This window comes from Motacilla alba, chromosome 10, assembly GCF_015832195.1.
Source record: "Motacilla alba alba isolate MOTALB_02 chromosome 10, Motacilla_alba_V1.0_pri, whole genome shotgun sequence".
NCBI lineage: Eukaryota > Metazoa > Chordata > Aves > Passeriformes > Motacillidae > Motacilla > Motacilla alba.
The window spans coordinates 6739178-6764957 of record NC_052025.1 but is presented as its reverse complement, the minus strand read 5'-3'; the positions used below and the strand labels follow the sequence as shown (position 1 = coordinate 6764957).

The 25780-nt window shown below is 38.5% G+C and overlaps 2 protein-coding genes across 9 annotated transcripts in view; one reads left to right on the top strand and one right to left on the bottom strand.

Annotated features, from left to right (window-relative positions):
• MINDY2 (MINDY lysine 48 deubiquitinase 2) overlaps positions 1-19558 on the top strand; it is a 32599-nt gene extending 13041 nt beyond the window's left edge. Inside the window, exons 4-9 of the mRNA XM_038147190.1 lie at positions 169-327; positions 1155-1257; positions 1724-1866; positions 9190-9363; positions 10307-10480; positions 11865-19558. Coding sequence (XP_038003118.1) covers positions 169-327; positions 1155-1257; positions 1724-1866; positions 9190-9363; positions 10307-10480; positions 11865-11984 — 873 coding nt within the window. The 3' untranslated portion in view covers positions 11985-19558. The remainder of the gene's footprint in view (positions 1-168; positions 328-1154; positions 1258-1723; positions 1867-9189; positions 9364-10306; positions 10481-11864) is intronic.
• Positions 14767-25780, bottom strand: part of SLTM (SAFB like transcription modulator) — a 29856-nt gene continuing 18842 nt past the window's right edge. For 4 of the 8 annotated variants that reach the window (XM_038147180.1, XM_038147185.1, XM_038147183.1 and 1 more), the window contains exons 16-21: positions 25286-25410; positions 24601-24768; positions 23526-23840; positions 22962-23112; positions 22098-22255; positions 14767-21751 (exon numbers count right to left, since the gene is read on the bottom strand). In XM_038147180.1, coding sequence (XP_038003108.1) covers positions 21643-21751; positions 22098-22255; positions 22962-23112; positions 23526-23840; positions 24601-24768; positions 25286-25410 — 1026 coding nt within the window. In that variant the 3' untranslated portion in view covers positions 14767-21642. The remainder of the gene's footprint in view (positions 21752-22097; positions 22256-22961; positions 23113-23525; positions 23841-24600; positions 24769-25285; positions 25411-25780) is intronic. The other 4 variants (XM_038147182.1, XM_038147184.1, XM_038147187.1 and 1 more) reach the window with 1 other exon arrangement.

Below are 25780 nucleotides of genomic sequence, written 5' to 3'. Positions count from 1 at the left end.
GTAAAGTAAATGTGTATTGAAACATTTGTTTAGGTAATTTACCCTTTAAAATTTTTTTTTGAAGTGTTGAGTTGATGAGTGCTAAATGATGAAGGGTTACAAGAGTAACCACCAAGTGTACAAAGCTGTGTTGGGTCATCTGTTCTGTTCTTTTCTTTCTGTTGTCAGAATATGAGTGATGCAATGGCAATTCTGCATAAGTTGCAGACGGGTCTGGATGTCAATGTGAAGTTCACAGGTGTCCGAGTATTTGAATACACACCTGAATGCATAGTGTTTGATCTGCTCGATATCCCCTTGTACCATGGGTGGTTAGTGGACCCTCAGGTAACTTTGTTTCAATTATTTTTAAAAAAAGTTACTCTGAATGTTATTGGTGGGATGGGAGATATTTGCAAATTTTAACAAGTCAATAATGAATACGGTAATGAAGTTTTTAAATCTAGTCAGAAAAATTGAGGAGTGAATACAGACTATGTTTTTTTAGTGCAGGAACTTTGCAGAGCCTGGGTCTATAGTCAAACTACTTTAAAAGCCGTCTATGACTCTAAAGAAGAATTGTTTTTCTGAGGGAAGTAGCAAGTTGCCCCAGATACAGTGTCCCAGTCATCATTTTTGCAAGCTTATTAGAGAACACTTGGAAGGAATACAAAGTTATTTTCCTCCTCCATTTAATTTTGATTTCTTAGTCACTGCTATTTAGAAATGAGGATGGTGAAACTGGTTGGAGAGAACTGCATCTTTAGCAAACATGTAATTTATTTTTAATTACATTATTTAATAAACAATAAAGTGGTGTTGTTTGCTGAGGGGGAAACTGATGAGTTTGGCTGAAATAATAATGCCTAAGAGTTTCTTTTCATGCCTGGTTGGTGAGAGTTGCTGTTCTCTTACCCTGGCCCAGCTGATCCAACTCATGCCGTGTTCTCTATCTGCCTTAGCTGTTGATGTAAAGGGTTAACTGAAGGATTTAAAATAGGATCTGAAATAGCAAAATGTGTAACACTCTGGGCTAAAATGTTTTGGCCTAGATTTTTTAAGGGGATAACATCCTTTCTTTATGGAATTCTTATTGTCTTATTAATAATTGCCACTGGCTTCCAACTGCGTTCTTCTCAAAGATAAATCCTCCATGTTGTTCCTTCCTGCTGCAGGTTGCTGACATAGTAAAAGCAGTTGGTAACTGCAGTTACAATCAGCTGGTGGAGAAGATAATTTCTTGTAAACAGTCAGAAAACAGTGAACTGGTTAGTGAAGGTAAGTAATGTTTTTCTGTATTTTATCAAAGTATGTGCCCTGCCAAATCTAAATTAGATAATTTCCATGTGGGTGATGCTGAGTAGAGATACAAGTGGGAAGAGCTGCATTCTGTGTGCTGAGCTGCACTCTGTCCCTGGGCAGGCACTGCTTGTCTTCTCAGCTTCTCTGATGCATGCTCTTGATCTATTCAATACACTTTTTCAAAAGCTGGCAAGGACTTCCCCTATTGTGGCAGTATTCAGATTTCAACTTAGCTATGTATTATCTCCTGTAATTAGACTATCAATTATATACTCCATTACAGCGAGGGAAAGTATGAGTGGATATAGCATTTGAATGTGTTCCCTAAGGCTTGTGGCAATGGGGATGTAGGGGGAAGATAGGAAAAATACTACTATTTTTTCCAGGTCTTGTATTAGCAAGTGTGTAATAGACACACATAACAGTATTTTTGCTTTTGTAGGGTTTGTAGCTGAGCAGTTCCTAAATAACACAGCTACACAATTGACGTACCATGGACTGTGTGAGTTGACTTCAGCTGTCCAGGAGGGAGAGCTTTGTGTGTTCTTCAGGAACAACCATTTTAGCACCATGACCAAATACAAGGTACATCCAGCATTTTTGTCTTTATTGTTGTGCTTTGTGTTTCAAAGCAAGTCATGCTTTTTTACTGTCTTGAAATAGAATTAAATTCCAGATTGTTACATATAAATATGGCTTACAGTGAATGTAAGGTCTGTAGCAAATGTTACTTATTGGTTACAGTGGTTTAGTCACTGGGATCCATTACTACTTTAAGTCTTCTTGTAGCCTTTCCCTTTATATTCAGTTTACTCCCTGTGTTAACTCTTTGTGGTTAGGTATAGTTGTGTACACTTCTTATATGGCTTAAATTTTCTTGCAGTTTGTGGTTGGCATGATTAATTTCTTGTTTCTGAGGGTCTAAAAGTTTGCATTACATTTGGCCAGTGGATGAATAGATCCATATGCAAAATTGCAAACATTTTGAGAAGTTGAAATGGGCTACAATATTAGTTCCATTTGTTAGGGAAGAGAAGTTCTTTTAATTATTTTTTATCTGTATCTGAGGAAGCAAAATGGCAGCAGTTGTGAAAGGGAGTGTTCCAGGATACAAAAAGCAAGTGTCAGCTTGGTTAGTGCTTCTGAGACTCCTTCCTCCATGGAATGGAGAATCTGGTTTGGCAAGTTTACATTCATTTATGGAGCATCTTCATGCTCATCTTCATGCTTCATTGCTAGGATGGTAGTGTATGAGTTTTTACCCTTGTATACAACTCTTTAAAATTATGTTTTGGTTATCTGTTCTTTAATAAGACTTTAATTTCATGTACACTTGTGCTTATGAATAATGATAATAAAAGCAAAAAAGGAAGAGGTGTGTAACATGCAAAAGTGTTAAGAAACCCCTGGTTTTGCCATTATTTGATAATGTCATATACCTCATGTGAATGACACTTTCATTTGTTACTACTAGTCCTTTTTTCCTCCCTCTGTTAATCTTGACTGTCAGTGCTAATCTTTGGCATTTTAAGTAACTACTCATAAGCTGAGCTTAAGGTCTGAACAGTCCTGATAAATAATGATTAACTCTACAAGCAGGTAACACATTTGGCTTTCTGATTAAAGTACATCTGAGATCTGTTTTACATCTGTGTGTACAATGCCACTCACTTAAAGCAGTAGGGTGAGTAAAAGGTGCTTTCTCCTCCCTTCTTCCATTTAAATAACCCAGAGCTATGAAATAAATCTATGTATGGTCAAATATTACCTGATGCAGCTCATTGTTTGAGTATAGTTTTTCCCCTCTCTGCTTTTCTAAATTTAGTTCTTGGATTAGCTGGTGGCAGCTCGTGAAGCAAGCTTGTACACTGTTTTATACTTGTTACATGGGGTGGAGAGGGAAGAATAAACCCCACCCTCAACATAGTTTGGTTTTAAAAAAGAAAATAGTAAAACTACAGCTGGACTTTGTGAGTACAAATGGTATCTAGAGGTGCAGGTGCTCTTTTACTTTGTTTAAAGGCCATTCCAGATAATAATACGTAAATCCTCCCGGAAATAACACATTTTTGTGCTATTATTAAATCCTTTAAAATACTATTTGTATTATATACAGTCAATGAGTATCAGTATGACCTGTGGATTATAAATACAGATTAGTTTTGTAAAACATAGGCTCTTTGTAGTCTTTTGCAGCCCAGTATTACATTAAAGGGTTGAACCTGGTGTGTGTCTGTGCTTTATCAGCTTCATACTTAAACATTTACTTCTCAGTTGAGATCCTTTTTCCTTATAAAAATAAAATGCAACACTTGAATTAGTTAAATATCCTCAGCCAGTATTAATAATACAGAACAGGTTAAGGCAGTGAGTAAAAATCTGTCTTGAGTTTTACCTGTAAGAACTAAATACAAGTCCTAAGAAATATAAAGTTAAAATATTTGAAAATGAGTATGGTTTGTATATTTAAAGTCTGTTGCTGCTGAGTCACAGTGGTTTTAATCTTGTGCTTTTGGAGAATTCTTAGAATTCTGAAATGCTAAATTTTGAAATAGAGGCCATTATTCTTGTTTTTCACAGTCATTATGGGGAATGACCTTGTAGTTAGTGTTTAATTTCAATGTTATTTACTTGTAAACAAGTGTTCATTTTGATTTGGATTTCTGTTGAGTGGCAGATGGCAGAATTTGAGATATCAAGAAACTTTTTAATAAAGATAGAAGATAAGTTTTAAATTGATGTTTAAAGGCCAGCAATAACTCTTTTGGCTCCTACCTAGCCAGCTGTTTGCAGTAGCTGTACCTTTAGGGGGTCTTTTGTATCGAGTCAGAAATAGACTTAACTTGGGCTTTTAGCCAAGATCAGCTCTCCAGAAATTTTTGGCCCACCAGGATACTCATGTGAGTGCCAGATGCATTGTTGCTGAAGAGTTGAGATGTTTTTCAGCTGCTCCACTCTTTCCATCTCCTGGCTTTAATGCTCGCTCTGCCGATGGAGTTTGCTCGCAGTTTGAGCAGTAGTCAGCAGTAGCTGGACTATGGAGAAAAGCCCATCCATGGGGAAAACTGGAGATGCAACATATGCCAGGGAAAATGGAGGTATAGAACTTCTAGGGCAAGAATGATGTAATTATTTTTTCTCTTTCTCTAATACTGCCTTTCTCTCTTTCCCCTCCAAACCAATACATGGGAATGTAGAAATAAAGCAGCTATAAAGTTAATCAAAAGGGAATTACACATTTATTAAGTTAATGTCCATATAATAAAATCAGTGTATTTTTAGAAACACAGCTTAAGTAATTAGCAATTATTATTCTAATTAAGCTAATGCTTAAACTTTTATTTGACAGCTTTAATGTACAGCTGATACAAGGACCTGTACACTGGGGATATTTTTTAAGTGCAGTGTGAGTTTTTTAAGGCTGATATTTTAGTGAAAGGACTTGGATTTCCATACCTTGTCCATTTGCCCAAGTAATAATTTTTTCTATTTCCCGTCCCTTTCATTGCATACTAATAGTCTTGGTTCATGTCATTATATAGTAATAATTCTTAGCAGTTGAAAATGTGCTTTTATTTTTTTGCCTTTGCTTTTCATTATGCAGATAATAAATACATCAAATGATAATTCCCTAGATCAAGGAAAAACAGGACTGTAAAGAGGGGATCAGTTTGGTAAGACGATCTTAGTTCAGTTGGAACATTTTTCCCACAGACTTGTTTGTAGTAGAACCTGTGTTCTTTACTGAAAAGTACCAAGACACTTACCTGTTTGGATTTTTAAGTGTGTGTGTTTTCTACTTTATAAATGTTGTGTTTCTGCTTCAGAACTCAAAAGATACTTTTATTGCAAAGTGTATTTTATAACAGTAATTGCACTTTTTCCTTGGGCATTTAAGATTGGCACAGTAGAGGAATGAATATAACTGCTTAAAAACATGTTTATTTTTCAGTTTCTTAGTAAGCATACAGTTCTTATGCTGAGGGTTACACTGAATTCAATAGTACATACTTTTTAAAAATAATCTTTTTACTATTAGTGTATCTGAATGTTGCAACTGTTAGAGAAAATTAAAACACTCATTCATCCATTTAAAACACCTTCACAAAAATGGAGGGATCTGATCCAGAAGTCCGAGAGAATATTTACATACTATTCAAAACATAAGGCTTAAAATGTTTGTCTTTACTGTATGAAGCTATTAGACAGGTGATTGATTTTCTTTTTCTGTTTTCTGAATTGCTGGAAACTTGGTAATTGGCATTAGAGCAAGTAGTTTAAAAACATTAATTATTTAATCTGATTATGAAATTATCTAAGGAAAGGAGATCTAGTAACATTCCCTGTAGCCAATATTTGTGCATTTCAGAGAGGGTTTTTTTGTGCAAACAGAAGACTGAGAGATCCCTGTTCGGGAGAATAATCTTGCTTTATCCTCAGCTTTATTTCAAGGTTTTTATATGTGAAACTATAAACTCTGGGCATTGGTCTACAATATCTAAATATCGATTCTTAGGATAAATAATTAGTCATAACTTTGTTAAAGTAAACTGTGTCTACAGTAGTTATGCACTTGGGACTTTCACCGTTTTACTCCCTGTTGATTGTAGTTTGTTGTAGATACTTTCGCTGTCTTATATGTGCTGGTATTTTGAGGGGCAGTGTTAACCCATGAGACCGGGTATTTGTTAAAAAAACCCCACATTTAAAAACAAATCTAAAAGATAATCTGGTAGCGCTCTAGAAATGGCCAGTTAAGATTTTTCTGAGGGTAGGAACATTTTGTAAAGCGTGACAGCTCTTCTCAGAGAGCGAGGGGCATTTGAAAGCCGTTTTTGTGTGCATTGGTAACCCGAGTGTGCAGAGCTCGGCCTGGTGAGCTGTGCACAGGCCGGGGCCGGGTCCCTGTCACCCCGCCGGGGCCGGGTCCCTGTCACCCCGCCGGGGCCGCGTCCCTGTCACCCCGCCGGGGCCGCGTCCCGGTGCCGCAGGGCGGCTGTGTCCCGTCCCTGGCAGCCGCCCCGGCCCGGGCTGTGGAAGTGCCTGCGAGCGGCGGCTGTTTCCGGGCCGCGGGCACGGCCTGGCTCGCTGCGGCCCCGGCTCCGGGGCAGCGCCAAGGTCGGAGGGTGAAGGCTGCTCTCGGGTCACAGGCAATGCCTGCTGGGGCCTGGGTGTGCCACTGAGTGTGGCCTGTGCCTTTAGCGTTGCGAAGAGAACGTGCCTGGCATTAAAACTGTGCCTGCAGAGCCAATCTGTAGATAGGGCCCCTATTTTCTTGTTGCAAGTGGAAGAACAGGCGCATGATGAGAGCCTACATTACAGCTCACAACGAAAGAGCCACCTCTTCTTACTTTATATGAAATTATTGCCAAAGGTTCCATGAATATTAGCAATATTGTGAGAGTCCTGGTTGGGGTTTTTTGTGGAATCCAATTTAATAATACTAATATGATGTAAAGATCAGAGAAGTTGGTTAAAAACAAGGGAAAGATGACTTTGGATCTCTGATCTGTGATTTCCCATTTTCCTTTCATTCCAATAATGTGACCAGGAACTCTGTCCCTTATCAGGTACCTTATCAGGACCTAGGGAGCCTGTGAATGTTGGTTTGCTAAGCTTTGCTCGAGTGAAGCAGAATGTTTGAAGGCATGCAGTTGGTATTGGAATCGCAGTGGTGGTGTTCAGCTAATATGTGATATGTAATGCAGTTTATTGCTGTTCATTAGGGAGCTGTGTTACATTTATTTTGTATTATTTACCCTAACGTGACATTTTTACAATCGGTGTTCAACCGAGAAATTCTTACAAAGAATATGAATTTGAAATATGATTTGAGTATGATTTAAAACAGGTCTCTATTTCAAACAAGTGTTAGCTTTAATCCATCCTTAGATGCTAGATTCTAATTCCATGAAGGCAAATGATATACCTTAATATTTGTGTGTGGAAAAATTAGGCTTATAATAGTTTGGAGATAGGAAAACTAGTATTTTCACAATTTCAGTATTCAGTGAGCTGCACAGTTTATGGGCTGTGATTAAAATGTATGGCATAATAGAGGAAAACCTGGGAGACACACAAAGCACCCCCTTTTTTAGGTTTTGTTTGAGTCAATGTACTGTTCAAAATAAAATGTAAAAGTTCAAATACATTTTATCTTTATATTCTGGGATTTTTTTATAGCTTTTTGAAGACTTCTTGTATACGCAATATTGTGAAATAGGTATTTTGTGCAAACTGGAAACGTTGTGAAATTACTTCCTTTTATTTTCTTCAGGTAATTTTAAGTGTCAGGAGTATCATTCAGTTCTTAGGCAGGTTTCCACGGGACAGATGATTTCTTAGATCATGTTATGTGATCAGACTTGTTGCTGACACTTGCATTTATGTGTGTGGAGCCCCCCTGTGCTGGTTAACTCCCATTCCAAAGCTTGAGCATACAGTAGTGTTACCTGTTTGGTTTTGGTTTGGGTTTTTTATCCACTCTGTTTGGCCTTGTGTGTAAGTGCATGTTATGGTATTGGGTAATATTGGAATAATTACTGTATGTGAGACTTCAAATAATATTTTTGTTACATCAAGTGACCTCCCAGCCCCAGCAGGGGCAGCTGTAAACAGAGTGGGATTGACGAGACGTGAGTGGAATTTCAACATCTCCCTCAGAGAGTTATTTAATGACTTCAGAGAAGTCAGGGAGCTCGTTCTGTATGGGTTGAGTATGGACAGAGTTTCCATTTCTTGCCTGTTTAGCCTTAGAAGTCATTAGAACAGGATCTGCCTCTTGCTTTGGTACAGCTTCAGCACAGCAATCTTTGAGAACCCTCTGTGTGTGCTGCTGGAATACAAGTACCACGTTGTTGTGGATGTCACGATAAACTGTCTTGATTTTTACAGCTAAACCACTGCTACAAGTTTTGTATTGTCTTGATCTGGTACATTCAGTCATACTAATGGGAGCTTCAGTCTTAAAATACTCTATGGTCAGAAACAACATTCTTGATTTGGTGTATAATCCTAAAAACATGATTAAAAAGGATGAAATAAATGGGTTGATTTAAATGGAAATTTAAGTGGGTATTTTGTGCTGCTTTGGTCTCCCTCAGACACGCAGCACCATCTCCTTTTACTTGGTGCCTACTTCAGTTATTTCCCTTTGATTTCAGCTCCTCTCCCACTCCCTCATCCTAAGCTTGCATTTCATCCTTCCAGTGCCTTGGTATCTGCACTTGTTAGCATTGTCTCCTTCACTCCAGGCCAGCCCATTTTATAATTTCAGACTTTGAAATCAAGAAATTTGCCCTTATGGAACTGTAAAATTACTAAAATGCCAACAAAAGCAATTATTGGCAACAAGTGATAGCAAGAATCTTAAATTTAGAGCTTTCAATTGACACAGACCGCAAATTCTATCAAAACTCATTATGAAACATGAAGATGTGGCCATTTTGAGGTAATGCCTCTTGGATTGTTTGGAAAGGTCACCTTTGTCTCCATTTCTTGCCTTTGGAATTTAATGTGATTACTCCTAGGATTTAAAGTTTTTGTTGCCAGGTTTTAAGTCCACTTCTTAGGTGTGTTTCTAAAGAGCTGTCCAGGTATATAGCTTGATATATATTATATTCATTCATGTATGTATTAATGTTTTATGTTAATTTCTAGTCAATATGAACTCCCATTAAGAATGAAGAGTTGCAAGATGGAATACAGAAGTGGTGTGGCTGTTAATTTAGCAATGAATACTAGTATCTAGTGGTTTAATGCTGTATTCTGATTTATTTAATTACTAAATGTGCTAAAAACTCTAAGTGAATGTTTTATTGGAATGCAACATTTGTATCATTTTTGCTGCTTAGATTGTAAAACGTAATTTTTTTTAGTTTTACAAGTTTTCCTTGTTCTTCTGTATAGGGTCAGCTTTACCTGCTTGTGACAGACCAGGGCTTTCTTACGGAAGAAAAAGTTGTGTGGGAAAGTTTACACAATGTGGATGGTGATGGGAATTTCTGTGACTCTGAATTCCACCTGAGGCCTCCATCAGACCCTGAAACTGTCTACAGAGGGCAGCAGGATCAAATAGATCAGGTACTGACTGGTTTCTGCCTTTCCATTGTAAGTTAGTGCTGATTTTTAGTCATATTTATGTGGAACTCCACAGATGTGTATGTGTGTATACTCATGCATACCTGGGACTTTAAAACTCCTTTAGGTAATTAGATTGGGGTTCCCAAAAGTGCCACTTGAGTGCATTAATATGGTTTTGAGGGAGGAAAAGTAAGACTCACTGAGTAGTTTGGAAAATGGGATTTTAATCTCTCAGAATCCATTTCTGGCAAGTCCTCACTCAGGTGGAATGTCACCTCTGTTTTGTATATGGAAACAGAAGCAGACTGTGGAATTTCTTCCTGCATAACAAACTCCCTTCAGCTCATTAAGAATGTCATAGCTGAACTTTGCCTTCTGCTGCCCACTTGGCTGAATGTAGGACACCCCACAGCAGATTGTGTGTCATGGTGGGCGTTTGTTATTCTTGCTGAGACACAGAGTTTGCAAAAGTCATGTCTGAGGTGAGGCTGAGTTGTACCAGTTAATGCACAAATGCAGAGCAAGACTAAGTTCCTTGAAAATCTTACATTCTGAACAACTTTACAGTGATCACCATTAATTTTTTTTTTAAATACTGGGGGGAAATTAATAATTCTCTCTCTCAGAATAAAAATCTGACAGATAATTTGCTGCTGTCTAGGTAATAGAATTTAAACCTAAAAGCAACATTTTTAAATTAGTTTTTGTGTCTTCTGTGCTGCAGCTTAGTCATTGTGAAAGCAGACATGTAAAGTAGCTGTTCTCAGCCTTCCTGCAGCTGAGCTGATGGACAGGTTCTGAAACTAATTCCTGACCTCCATTTGAAGATAAGGCTGGGAGAAAAGTGATGGTTCTGTGTAGCTGCACATGCTGAAAAATTCACTTGATATGACTTGACTCTTTTCTCTGTGAAAGAGCATTAATTCACAGGTTTACTCTTTAGGATTACCTGATGGCATTGTCTCTACAACAAGAGCAGCAGAATCAAGAGATTAACTGGGAACAGATCCCAGAAGGAATCAGTGATCTAGAGCTAGCAAAGAAGCTCCAGGAAGAGGAGGACAGGAGAGCTTCTCAGTACTATCAGGAGCAAGAACAAGCAGCTGCTCAGGTCCAGGTAAGAAGACAGTACTCCAGAATATGATCATCAATTTTAGAAAGTGGGAATAATTGCATGGATACATCTGTGCTTGTACGTATTTCAGCCTGAGGTGAATATAGGAATCTTTAGGAATACACTACAGTTTTTGGAGTATGCATGTAGATATGGAAACTGCAGACATTTAAATACTTTAAAACATGCTTAACCTTCTAAATTAGGGTTTCATTTATAGTTAATTCAGTATGAATTAATATGTCAGGTTACAAAGATGGTGTTAGCTAGTATTTTACATTACTTGCAGAAGAACACGGAGCTTAACTTTTTGATTACAGTTGAAGCTTTGTCTTTATTTTGTCTTGCAGAAGTTTGTTGCTGTACATTTTTAGGTGATTCAGACTGTGATCTCATGTGAATCTATTCTGTTGTTCTAAATCAGGCAATTCACAGTTTCTCCCAGTACACCTTTCCATCCCATACCCATAAGCAGCTGATTTCAAAATCTTCTGAAAATGTGATTCATGCACATGTCTATCAAAAAATGCAATTTAACTGAATCTTCTGTGCCAGAGACAATATTTATTTAAGCTGGTGTTTTGGATTTACAGAGTTCTTAACCACTGAGGGCTTTCAGAACTGCCTTTATTTACAAATATATAAGAAATAATCTATATAAAGCCTGCATCTTTGGCCTGAAGTAATTCAGAACCATTAACTGATAAGTTAAAGCATGAAACAAGAATTTTGACAGGTAAAAGTTTTGTTATTTGCACTGTTTGTTGCTTTAATAGAACCAGCAGTACCTAGTTAAGACATAGATTCATACCTGCCAAAGGCAGAAGGAAATGAAGAACCTGCTGAACAGGATTAAGAGCGTGCTCATTTGCAGCTATGAGTGGGTAACAGAGGGAATAGATGATGAATTAACAGAACTTATGTTGCCTTTGTGTACCAACCCCCTTGCCAAGTTATTAAAGAGTTTCTAGTTATAAAAAGCTGCTGCCTTCCCATTACCTTGCTGTCCACACCAGCACTTTGACTCTGCAAGTAGTGGAGTGTGGATTATGTTCTTATAAGAGAAACCAAGAAAAAATTCAGTGCAATAATACAGAAGTGCCAGAAAACATTTGAAACTGTATTTTATTGAAACTACTGAACTTTATATGTGGACACAACAGAAGGGACACATGAAACTTGAAATATATTTTCAGCTCACTTAATTTTCAAGAAATACACAACTTTTGTGGAGGTCCTGGAGTAGGTATACCAAAAACCATACCTGAACTCTACTGGTTTGCATAATACTTAAACTTTTTGTTAGTGAACTTGACCACACAGGAAGAGTTCAGGCTGTATGTGCAACAGTGCTGGGTTTATTTCCCATGTGATTTTCCCCACACAGCAGGTACAAGGTGCAGCCTCTCCAGCCAGCACAAGACAATCCGGGAGTAACGAACGCAAACGCAAAGAGCCTCGAGAGAAGGAGAGGGAGAAAGAGAAGAACAGCTGTGTTCTCTTGTAACAGAACATGGATTCCATCTGGAGCCAAGTGCATGTCCTCAGAAGCAAAAACAAGGAGTAAAAAGGAAGACGAACCTGTTACATGCCGCCTGTGCCTGATTACCCCATGGATTTTGTTCATGTTCCAAGAGAGGATGGATGACTTTGTACCAATCAGACTTCCTTCAAAGTCATAGTGCGTGCTGCTCAAGAGGGAATTCCAAATCACAGTTGGATGCGGCTGTGCTTTGAGTTAGTCATAAGAAATATTGCACCTTGTAGCTGAACACACAACTCATGGCAAGTCCTGTGTCATAGTGACATCCATTACTCATTACATCAGTTAGTAAGCTATTTTATCTTCTACTCTAAACAAAGGTAATTCATTTTGTGTGAGGCTTTTTCCTGAAGTCTGTACACGAGCACAACGGAGTTCTGTGTTACTTCCTTAGTATGAAACTATATCTTAGGCTGGGTATAGTCTCCATGACACAAGAGCCCAAATAACAGCTGGGCACTGCCTCCTCAGTGTGTCCAGATTTCTTTGCTTCTGGATCTGGTATGTTCTTTTTTTGAACCCAGATTTATACTTGTTACTGCTATCACTGCATCTCCTGGCCAGCTTTCTTGCCCCAAGAATATGTGACTTGATAGGCAGCATACAAAAATTGTCATGAAGAAACTGGGGCATTTATTAAAAAGCAAGATGAATATTGTTTGCTTTTCTTGCAACTACAAACTGGGTATGGCAACTCAGATGTTATCAGGGTTAAACAAGTAATTTTATAGGTAACTTCTTTTTCTTGTATTATTTTTTTTTCTCTTGTAGGTAAACTGGACCAGATAAGGTTTTATTTATTGACCTCTCCGTATGATAGATGAATGATGAGAGGAAACTAAAGTCTATAATAATCGATATTCTATATAAGAATGCAGAGTTAAAATAACTAACTATCTGCCTTTTATCCAGAAGTACCTTGAACTTCAACATGACGTTAACATGTCCACTTGTATATTTAAGCAAGTGTACTGTAGTTAAAAACACACTTTTTTGTTTGTTTTATAAATCATGTATTCTTAAAAAAGCACACTTCTGAAGGGGTGAGAGAGGAGTGAAGCTGCCTCTCTGAGATGGTTTGAAAGGTGGTCAGGTGTAATATTTTGTTTTTTAAATCACTAATTTAGAATTTTTGGAAACCAGATTTTTCTAATTTATGGGAACCAAATAAACATGTTGCATCTTGTAGTATTTATAGAATGCAGAAACAGAACACTTGATGAATTTTGAGGGAACCACAAATCTTCCTCCACTTCCATTAAATCAATAACAAGTAGTTCTTGCTGAACCTTTTGATAAAAATTTCTATTTAGCGATTTTTGGATACTTTTGAACAAGGCTGCTTCTCCTGGACAAGTTCTGTATCCGTGCTCTAAGCCTTAGTGTTCACACAGAATAACCTGGGCAAGCTAAGGGGGAATATGACATTCCTGCTTCCAGGTGTTTGGAGAATGTCTACAAAAGTGGGTGTCTGGCACAAGTCCACTGGTAAAAAGCCACTTCACAATAATTTCAAGCAGACTGGCTGCACTGATGGCAACCAGTCATCACACACATCTGTTACCAATCTAGAATGAAAATGAGATAAAGGAAGAATGTCTTACCAGCTAAAGGGCCAATTTGTATCACTTTTCTTCCATGCCTTTTCCTTTTTTGTTTTTCTTCCACTTTTGTTACGATTTCCCTTTTATAATGATGAGGTAATGAACAGTAGGAGGTCTCTAATATGTAAACTGTAAATTTAAAAATATCTTCTCTAGAAAAGTCATGCCCAGAGAAGTAATTTTAATACTTAATGTATGCAGTTCAGATAATTTTCTATGTCAAAGGAAAGGTTGATGTCTTTTTTTCCTTTGCAGCAGCCTAACTTCTTCAAAAATTAATGTGATGGAGGATCACCAACATAATGACTTAGCTACTTTAAGTAGATGAGAAACTATTCCAATAGTGTCAATAACAGAGACTCTAAGCCAGAATGTTGTTTAAAAACATTCTGTTACTAAGATTTTTCCAAATTTTGTGTATTTACATTTATTTATTGACCTTGAAAAATAAATATGTCAAGCTAAGTGTTTGTTATTATTTTCAGTGACAGTATTGCCACTTTAACTCCTTTCGGAAGGAACCTAGCTGTTGTGGCTTTGGAGTTTATCTTTTTGCCTAAGATACTCGTTTGTATTAGAAGAATTCATGTAACATTTCCAGATTCAGACAGATGTGCCTGAAACTTAATATGCTGTAGTTAGAGGAACTAAGGTCATTTGGTCACAGAGGAAGAGTTAAATGCAATGCTCCTCATGAAGTTGCAACTCCCGTATAATTCAGTTTCTTTCAATAGAGGAGTAAAGGTTTCAGGGTATTTGAGATGGAAGGCATGCTGTGAAAACAGTCTTCTGTTAAATATCCTTTTTTCTTTACAGGTCTTGAAGCTTTGGAAAAAAGGTAAAGAATTCCTGAAATCTAGGGCTGCATGAGTTGAACTTGTTAGTGGCAAAAGTTGTAAGCACTTGAGCTTCCTAATACCCCAAATGAAATTCACCTGGAAGCTTAATTTATGCCCTACTGGGAGTAACCATTCCAAAAGCACCTGTCACAGTTGGTATCTCTGACAGTATCTGAGGATCAAAAAACCTGAACAGAATTGCTTTTATCTATATGAAGTGAGCTTGGAAAACAATATTGCACAATTTAGTCTTGGAGTACCAGGAAGACAATATCTACTTATGTTTACTTCATTTGCCTTTTCTTTTTTTTTTTTCTCCACCTCATGTTCTGGCAAAAGGATATAGATTTATACTTTAAATCTATTTATACAATTTAGCATGTACATGCTCCAAATATCTACATAATATATATGAAAGTGTCCAGAAAAGTAGAGTAGAACTTGTTTTCCACTAGATAAATGTTAGCACAGAAAACAGAATCATAGAATTTTTGTTGTTGCATTATAGTTGTGACATAAAAAAAGCTACATACAAATATTCTTAAGATTAGCAAAAACCAGAGCACTGCCGTAGAGATAAATGTTTTTCTATAAGGCACTTTGTAACTGCTCAAATCCACCAGTTTTCTTGTGACACTCATGGGAATCTGCAAGCCAGCAAAGCAGATCCAGAGGGTTGTAACACCAGAGAATGAAATTAGCACTCCTGAAAATTCACTTAAACACAATGCAAAAACTACATTTTGTTAGCTTATGTCGTTCATATAAGAAATAAAGTGTTCAGAGTTTCTGTGCAGAGCTGCTTTTGTGGCTCTCAGGAGTTCACACGAGCTCCATGGGAAGCACAGGCTCTGCTGGGATTGCCAAGCAGGCTCTGACTCACTTGGTATATCACATTATTGTCATGTTTCTTCAAACTTGTACACACAACCTCTTGAAAAAAGTTTCCAGTATGTAATAAAAGGCAGTTTTGAGTTCTTGGAATGAATTTTCTTGTGCATTCAGCAGGAAATACTAAAGTGAAAGGTAAAGCTGATGTATTTTTAACTGAACCATTCTTCATTCCTGCTCCACTGGTTCTGTAACATCGTCAGTTCATTGCTTGGATCAGTTCTTTGCATTAGGATGCTTATTAGAGAATCTATCCAAAGTACATCCTTCAATACAACATACTGAATTAAGAGCTTATTTTATATAAAAGTAGATTTTTAAAGGTTGCAGCATTGAACAGGTGACTCAGGAAATGCACATTAACTGATGGAGAATCCTCATTAGAAAGCATATTACAGAAAAGCAAAAATAACAAGCTGTAGTTTGGTTGCAGTAGAATGCTCCCATTTTTCCATCTGTGCTGTGATGAACACCTTGGGAGCAGGAAAAATCCAACTCTCAAGAATGTTCATTCAGTCCAGAGATAGCAAATGTCGCGTGCAAGGCCTGAAAATGACATTTCATCTTGACAAATGCACATCTTTTTTTAGTAAGATAATCAGCCAGAGACTGTTAGTGCTGAGTAGGAAAAGGGGAAGAGGTGAGTGACACCTCCTCACACCGTGTCCTGTTCAGTCTGTCTGATGTTCAGTGCTCCTGTACAGCTCCCTCTTTTCACAGCTTGCCCAGCAGCAAAGCAGTGGATGCAAGCTCAGCTGGGATCTGCTTTGATAGGGAAGAAGTGCCACAGGGGAATGCTAAGGAGGAAAGAGAGGCTGGAACATAAAAAGTCCCTATGCTACCTCTAGAGATTGTTTAAAGCTTCGTCCTTAATTTTGCTGTTATTTTGGACACAAATAGCTGTGGCACAGCGTGCAGTGGCCACATTTTCTCACCTAGGTAATGCCCAGCAGGTTCATTTCCTGGCAGGTTGGCAGTGTCTGTCCCTGGACACACTGCTCTTCACTCTCACTGTGCTTTAAAGTCAGGACTAGCTGTGCTGATCCTCTGATAGCTCCAAATATTCTTATTAAATGTCAGTTGCCTACTGTTCAGTTTCGGTCAACGTCAGCTCCTGTCACTCTGAGCTCTCTTTGCTGGACAGCTCTCTAGAGAACTTGCTGAAATCTGCCTTCCTCATTCCTTTTCTGGTTTGTAGGATTACTTGTGTTCATGGAGAAGCTTTATGTGCTGAAATGGGCAATTCCTTGTTTTTCAAGGTTAAAGTCTTCAAATACTTTATCATTAGAAAGTCAAGATCCCATGATTGCCTCAACAGCATAGAAAAACATGCACCAAAATAGTGTTATTTTTGGGAAATCCTAGGGAACGATTCAGATGAAGTTTTACCACTCAAAGGAACCGAAACCTTGCCAGCTCAGTTTACACAGTGCTTACAAATAGTGTAACTCTGCTGAAATCCAAGGCAGCTGCTGCCCTGATCAGAGCAGAGGCACTGCCCGTGCTGCCCTCCTGGCAGTGAATGAAATGGGGGTTGTTCGATAGAGCCAAACACTCAGACAAATGTACAGAGACCTTGGGGTGCACAGGGACACAAACTCAGCTAAGTTTTATTATTTTTTTAAATTACTCTCTTGAGCTTCCTTTAGTGCTGACCCAATTTCAGTTTAGGTCCCATCCGCCATAAGTGATACCTGTTGTGAAACATATGGGGATTGATCTAATGGTGTCTCATGAGCCAAAGCCTTTAGCTGAGACAAACTGAGGTTCTCCATCACAGAGCTGGATGAAATAATGGGATACCTGTCTGTCTTGAAGTTCATGTTCTCCTGTTGAAGCCTTCAGGAAAATTTGGATGGGCTTTTTGAGTTAAAACTTCAGCTGCAACTTTGGGAAGTTAAGTTTATGCTAAGCAGTTTTGAAAATTTCACCTTAGTTTAACATTTTTCAATTTCTTCTGAATGTGTTTCCAAAAAACCTGGGTTAACTTGTATTTTTGTCAGAAACCCTGTGGTGGCTTTTGTTCCTGCTTACTGGCACATGCCAAGGAAAAGGTAAAAGCTGCAATTAAAAGAAACACCAGTGTGTCTTAAATCACTTTAAAAACTTAAATCAGCTGAGTAATGGGAACACCCTTGGGTTTGCTCATCTCTTGTTTTGGGGAACTCCAAAATATCTACGAAAACAGACAATTTTCTCTCCAGTATTTTGATATAAGGCCAGCAGTAGGTCTGTTAATTTTAGGGCTTTTGTTATTGCAGATTAACCAGAGCCAGAAACTGGTTTATCTTAGTTAATAAGATGTTGTGTTCACCATTGAGTTTCAGTGAAGCCCTTCACACTGAAAGTTTGAAACCAGGTTCTCTGTGAAGTAACAGTATGGGGATTTTGGCCATTTGCATGGGTATGTATTACTAGTGATTCTATTAACTACAGGAAAAAAAAGTATTGCTGTGGAAATAAAATCCTTCCATTGCTTGGAAAAGTATGTAGTAGGTGGAATCTTCAAGACACTGCAGATGGATACAGTGAACCAAGGAACCTGCTTGTGGACTTTAAACTATTTGTAATCCAGCTTTTGCATTTTTTATCATGAATAGCTGCAATAATTACGTTTGCATTCCATATACTCGGGTTACAGCAGGTATGCTTGCATTTCTGGATTTCTTACATGCTTTCTCTTAGGGATTGGTAAGCAAAAGTAATTTTAGAGAACCCCTTAAAAAAGTGACCATAGTTACAATGATTTCAAGAGACAAACCTATTGCAGCAAGGGTTTCTTCACTTTATCTTGATAACTCTCAAAATGACCAGTGCTGTAACATTCTGCTGAGAAGTGTGACTGGTGAGGGAGTTACAGTGCAGACATTGATGAAATAAGCAGGTTCTGGTTTGGATAGGCTTTGTACTTGCAAAAAACATCCCCAATTAATGCAGGTTGCTATCAGACTGTACTGGACAGATCACAGCACTTGTGAAGGGTTTTGCCCTGTGTTTCTGCAGTGTGTCGGCACTGTTTACAGGTTGAGCCTCACAACTTTGATAACAGTTCTCAGAACTATAGAAGTATCAAGTACTTGTCCTGTGCCACATAACTCTATTCTAAATCTGTTACATTGCTCAGTATTATGTTAATTCTTTACAGCAATTTTTTATAAGGGAGAGAGAAATACCGTCAGCAATTTCCCCACAATACCCTGATAGAGCTTTAATGTTAAATGACAGAGTTTTGGTTTATATTACAGCTTTCAGCAAAACAAGTTCTATCAAAGTTTTTTTTTAAAAATTTTCAATTATCCTTTCATCTGGTCACCAGCTGCATAGCCCTTATTAGTACAACTTCTGATAATCACCTTGTACACACACGTAAGCTTGGTGAAGAAATGACTGATGGAACACACAAAAATGAATCCTACAGAAGTTGCCCCAAGTTCTCAAGTGTTAAGTCAAATATTTGTTGTCTTAACTACCTTGACTGGGTCTTTTTACAATGAAATGTTTTTTTAAAAAGCACCACCCCCTCCCCAAAAACCTGACATATTTTAGAAAAGTTCCAAAATACTTCCAGATTAGTAATGTCTTCAAGATGCCACCAGAATTGTGCAATGCCTGTGTTAAATCAGCAGTTCAGCTGTGAGTCTTGTTAGGCATCCCGTGCTTACTTGATCTCTCTTAAAAGGAAATGCAAAGTAAATCTGATGCAAGTGACTCTGGATTTATCAAGAGAGGGGAGAAGTTAATTTTTTTTAACTTGTGTTTTAGAGGTGCATGACACAATTAAATCTAGTCATGCAGTATCATTTGTACCAATGTATGTGAATGAAATACTTCTCATCGTGTGACACCATTATCCAGCACTGTAACGGCATCTACAAGTTCAACTACTGAATGTTTTGCATTTTAAAAGCCTTAATTGTTTATATTGTATTAATGTGTTTTTAAAGACTATAAGGAAATAACATTTCCTTGTAAATTGTTAAAATAATTTTGAACACAAATAGTTTTCAGAGAAATCCAGTTCTGTATCTTAACACTCCTTTTTGTTTGTGTACCACAAAGCTGTTAAAATCTGTTACCTTTTAAATAGTGTCTCCTGCTATCAGCCTCTCTCTAGTTCAAGGTCTTTACCCAACTGAGATTTATTTTGGTTAACAGCCTTCTGAAACTCATTGTATGTAAATAAATTTAAGTGAGCAAACTTAAATAAATATTTCATTTAGATATTTAAGTTCTTTCCTAATAATAAAGGTTGGATGATATACTTTTAAAAATATACTTAAAAACCCAACAAACACTAACCCAACAAAAAGTCATTCTGGAAAAAAAGGACAAACTGCTGGTGCTCTTCAGCTTTTGATAAATTCAAAGGTTTCAGCAATTTGTTTTCAATCAGATTTTTTCCCCATTGTCTGAGTTTGTTTTAGTATTTTAAGTGAAATGATTACACCTGCACAATCACTTTTTAAATTTATTTAAGTAACTGTTGGAATGCATGTCTAGACTTTTACAGGGAACCAAGCACATCTCAAGTTTTATTTTTGAACCTCTCTATAGCTTTGTCTTTTAAGGTTATAAACTTTGAAATTGCCCATTCGCTCCATTAGCCACTATAAATTCATCTTGGAGATATTTGCTTTGTGTGTGTTGTCACACCTGATAAAGCACAGACTGCAGCCAAATGCACAAGTACTTTGGAAAATGAACTGGGAACTTGTACTTTCTCTTGGAAACTCCTGCAGTAAATTGAACTTCCTAGATTTTTCTTTTAAGAATTGAACAAGATATATTAAATGTATCAAGGTAAGTGACACACTTGCTGAGACAGTGCATTTCTTTTGTTTAAGCCAAAGTATTTGTCAGATGTGAATATCCACAGAGGATTAATTGGAGACAATGCTGATGCACAGCAGGTTCCTCTCTCCTCCATCTTTCCTGAAAGGCTACTTACTCAAAACCAGTTTAGTTTCACAACTCATTCTCTGCTCTGCTCTGGATTCCCCTGGAACACTGCAGGTGCTTAGCAGTTCTTCCACACAGCAAGCAGAAATAAGCATCTTCTTGCTGCCTCATGCCTTAAAAAAATGTAACTTAAATCCTTTCACAGGCAATCTGGATCAGTAAACCCTTCCAGCTCTTATTCAAGGACTAATCAAGGACTAAGCTCCTCTGTTCTGCTAGGAGTCCCCTGTTCTTTTGTGTAACCATGTCCCACCCAGCTTTTCCAAGCGGGATTCATTTGCTTTTCTCCCCTGCTGAACAGCAGAGTTGCAGCTCTTACCCTGGCTGGGTGAAAAATGAGTCCTGGCCTGGCTCCCTGGCATTTCTATTTGGGCCTGGTCTAGAAGGGTTTTGCACAGACCCTTCCATGCTGACCCAATCCAAAAGGCTTAACAAGATGCAGCCTTCTGCTCAAGACCACATCAGGAGCAGCTGCAGGAGCCCCCAAGCCCTGTAAGCAGAGTTTGTGGTAGTCTGGTGTAAAACCCCAGCTGTTTCAAACTTCCACAGAGCTTTGCTAAACACAAAGAGCAAACAAAACTTATTTCTTTGGGCCTTGCTGGAGTATTTTGCTATTTTTTGCTGCTAATCTTTCTTCTGGGAGCAAATGTGCTTTTAAGTTTTTCAAACAGTAACAGTTTTTTAGTTAAAACCTAATGGCACCCATGCTTTGATTTGCTATACCAACATGTCTGTTTAATTCTGCCTTCCTTCCCCAAAGACTGCTTTAAAGACTTACTAGAAGCTATACAGAATATGAAGGTTTATTTCAAAAGAATACATTTGCAAGAATACACATAAATGCACTCAATGTAACAGTACCTTCTGCAAAAATAGGTTACATAATACCCAGTAATGAAAGAACAAATCTTATTTCTCTACAAATTAGAAAGCAGAGATAATAGTCTGGACAACCTTCAAAATGGAGGTTATTGTGGATGTTGTGAGAAGTAGCTAACTTTAAAGCATGACACCACAGAGCTAATGTTGGCAAATCAAACTACTAGCACACAGCTGCAAACTATCCTTTTGTACAGAATTAACAAATATTTTGGTTCCAATTTCTTTTTACATAGCTCTAGTGCCTCAAGGAAAATGCTTATCAAAGATACACAAAAACTATCCAAAATTACAACGTAACTATGAAAATGCCTCCAAAATTGAGAGGAAAATAATCATGTTAAATTAAAAAAATTTAACCAGGATTTCAGACAAGATTTCCTGTTCTTAATCAGAGAAAGTTTACAAGAAATTTCAATAAGTTATCTTGAAACCAAACAGCTGTAGATCTTAGAATCTTCGTGGAGGTCCACCTTTAAATGGCTTAAATCCTGAGCCACTTCCCCTCTGCATGGAATTGCCTGTGATCTGTACAACTCTATTAATGGGTGAAGAGTTACTGGAAACAGAAGTTTTAAAAAAAGTGTTATGATACATACCTAAACTCCTGGTGCACAGGTAATAACATTCTTACATCTCCTATCACTCAACTGTTAGACTCTAAGTCCCAAAAGAGACTCGAGGACATGCAGGAGAAGAGACTTTGCAAGAAGTCCCTCAGTGCTGTGCTGCTGGGCCCTGCCGCCAGCAGCAGTATCACCTGTGCTGGCCAGGCAGGTGGGGCTGTGGCTGTGCAGCAGCCATGGGGAGTCACCCTGCTGCTACCCACACTGCTGCCCTTCCTAAGGACACTACAGCTTGCAGGGGCTCAGTAGGGAGTGGATAGGAAGGAGTGGTTTCTGTACCTTGTATGTGGAGCCATCATGCCCCCTCCTCCACGGCCATCTCCCATTCTCCTCGTGTCATGATAGCCACTTCCTTGAGAACTAGGTCCATGCCATTCTTTCCTTGGTCCAGTTTCACGACTGTGGCGTTCTACGACGTGTCTGTCCTCGTTGTAGTGCTGGGGAGAAAGTGACACACAGTCGTTCTCACAAAGAAGGGACTGTTCTACCTACAGGGACTGTCAAGAAAGATAAGCTTACAGCTGACAGAATAAACACCATCTTTCAAGACTTCTGTCCATAGGCTGCTCACACATGTTTACAATATTCCTGTTAATTCTAGGTAACAAACTCAGTTGCAATGACGAGTGTGTGTGTATGCAGCGAGTGAGGTGCCACAAACTCATACTTTACTCCCAATTCTGCCCTGAACTCATTATCACTGGCATAAAACTCAGGAAGAACATTAATACTTTTTAAATACTTCAGGAGTGAGTTAATCTGCAGTCTTTAAAAACAAGTCTTGCAGAAAGATTTTCACTCAGTATCACATTACAAATTGCAATTACAAACTATACTGAAAATAGCAGGCAGTGAGTGTTATGGTTAAAACCCTGAAATGGTGACAACAAATTCTCAAAAGCTTAATCATCTACTCTCTCAGGTACTTTTCTTATCATAAAGATGCCAAACAAGAAGAATAGGGTAATTTTTCTGTAATTTTTTGGGTTATTAAAAAAACCTTTAACATAAAAAAAACCCTAAGTTGAAAACAGGCAGAATGCTTGTGAATCATTCTGATGATGTTATATGGTCATTTTTCCAGCATGAGTTTGCATTTTCCAGCCTCTCCTTCAGGCACACAAACACAAGAAGGTGACTCACTTGTCCTCCACCTCTCTCTCCCATCACGCCCCGTTCTCCTTCCCTGCCTCCGTAGCCGGAGGCGCTGCTGCGGCTCCCGGGAGGTGCTCCCCTCACGTGGCCGGACACTTCCCTTCCCGACCGGTCCGGCCGCTCGCCTCTGTAAAAATTGCTTTCATCAAAATTTTGGTTTCAGTATAGTTGAATTGGTACCAAATCACAGCACATATAGACAGCAGAGATTCCTGTGGTTCCTAGCAACCTACAGTGACTTCTTAGAAACATTCCTTTAGATCTGTGTGGCTTTTTAAATAATTCAAGCTTACATGCTACTCGTTTACATCTGCATTTGACACAAAAGCCTCCTTAACTCTGTGTTGCTGCTCATGATTAAGAACAGACTGCTGGGAGTCAGCAACCAGTTCCTGGATGAGATTTAGCATTTGATACCCTACATATTTCTTCCAATGCTTTTCTTTAGGAGGAGAGGGTCTACTCTCTCTTTACACACTAACTCTTGAGGAACTACTACCATGGATGAATTCTACAAGAATCACTAATTCCCTGGTTAGTCAGCACGTTTACCTGCCATCCCGTTTGTCTGTGCTTATGCTTCCCTCGCTCTTCCAATTTGTTTGCCGAGGTGGGTTGGAACCGGTTTCTCTGGGGTGTCGGCCGTGTGGGATTTCTGGTCTGTCGTGAATTATCACCGTTCTCCTTTCATCTCTGTCTCCTCGCACTTCACGTCTGTCCGTGTCCCGGAGCTCGCTTCTTGGCTGTGGTGGTTCATTTCTTCTGGACTCACTGAAGGTCTTGGGGTACCTCTCAAAGCCCGGCTCTTCTCTTCGTGCTGTTGGGCGAGTCTTTTTTGCCTCACCTTGATTTACAAAACGATCTCGCCTAAGTTGTTAAAGTAGGAAAGAGTCATTTGCTTGTTTCCCATTTTCACCTTTCTCTGCACGTGTAAGCACATGTATGAGGATATAAAATATCACTCATCTTTGCATTAGTTGTTTGTTACTATATATGCAGAACAGCAATCCTTCCCACCCCAAATTGTATTTATTTCTACAACTGTCATTTTGAGCTTGAGTTCTAAAAGCCAGTTAAACATTTCTTTATGCATTTATTTGTTCCTATTTTGGTCAGTGTAATTTAGGCAACTATGGGGCTGCCTTTTTGCCTTTTGAAATGGGGAATGCTATATTTCTCAAGTCAGAATTGTATTTACAATTCTAGTTCACTGCAACCTAAAAGCAGAATTCCAGAAGGTACAATTATGTGCTCTTAGCTTTACTAGTGGTTACTGGAACCATGAAGTTCCATCTGGAACCAGCATTTACTGCACAGTAAATTACACAGGTAATCAATCCACTGGAACTTGTGACTAGATGTGAAAGAGGAAGGAATAATTGTGAAAATCCTTTTGAAAGGTCTCACAAAAAAGGCTACCAGGTAGCTAATTTTAAGTCCTCAGAGAAAAGCAGATTAGATTCCATGATAAAGTCCTGAAGATACAAAGAAATGTCAGGACACTACTGCAATTCTATTGTATCAGAACTGTGTAAAGCCTCTAGCACCATGTTCAGTTTTGAACAGTCACGAGTGAAATCCACAGAGATGCTGGCACACAAATACCTGCTCCATTATCTAAACTTACCTATCAAAAGATGATGGAACAGAAGAACCTTCTGGATATCGGCCTCGTTCTCTGTGATCAAAGTCATTGAACCTGTTCTGCTGGCGGCTGTAATCTGAGCCATGGCCAAAACGTGCATCTGTATCAAGAGCCATCTTCTTACTCTCATTCCAGTAAGGATCATCTCTCCTTTAGCCAAAACAAAGGAACCCTCATCAGTCACGTGTAGCCAAATCAAGGCCTAATATGCAAAAAATTGTTGAGAGTCAGTTGTCTATTTCAGGAGAAGCTCATTTGACCTTTGGAAAGCCACTGACAAAGGCAGACTGTTTATTTAAAGAGTAGTGGACAAAAATCTTTTAAGAAAACACCCTAAACTAACCATCCATTTAGCAGAATTATGAATTCTTAAAGTAGAAGCTTCAACCATTAAGGCAGAACAGCTTTTCTCAGCAAATACTCTGGACTGTGTTTTTTTCACACAGTAAGAATTAATTCATGGGATGCTTCTCTAATTTCAAAGCTCCCTCCTACAGATAAGGAGGGTTTCGTGTTTGTCATAAACTAATGTCAAACCAAACCAATACCAGAAATGCAGTTTTTCTGTGAAGACCTGCTTCAGGTCCAAACGCATTTTCAAATCTGATATGAGGCTTGTAGCTCTTTCTTTTTATTATGCACCGCACAAGACCAGTTTGAGAATTACCTGTGATCTACGTCCCGTGGACGTTTCAAAGAATTCCTCTTCTCCTGCTCATACCGGAGCTGCTGCTGCTGCCGCCGGAGCTCCTCCCTCTCCCGCGCGATTCGCTCCGCTTCTTTTCGGCGTTCCTGCCATGAAAGGGACCACAAACAGAGCAGGTCTTTACTAGAGATACCCAGAGAACAGTTAGCAAGATGCAGACCTATCCCTTGTCAGTTTTCTGCTAAAGGTTCTCATAAAATTCATCCTTGGGTAGCATGTAAGATTAAAGAGCGCAGGGAATATTTCTCTAAAAAAGCAAACAACAGATCTAAAGATGCTACTGGCTGTTACATAGAAATGTCTCCAAGTAATTTCTTGTACTACTACTGTATTTATTGCCCAGAAACACTTCTTGAAGTTTGCAGTGGTATTCTATAGGAAAAATCTAGTCAAATTATGGAAGAGTGGTATAGACAAAGTGATGTATTGTACTTCATGTTTAGAGACTGACTTGTA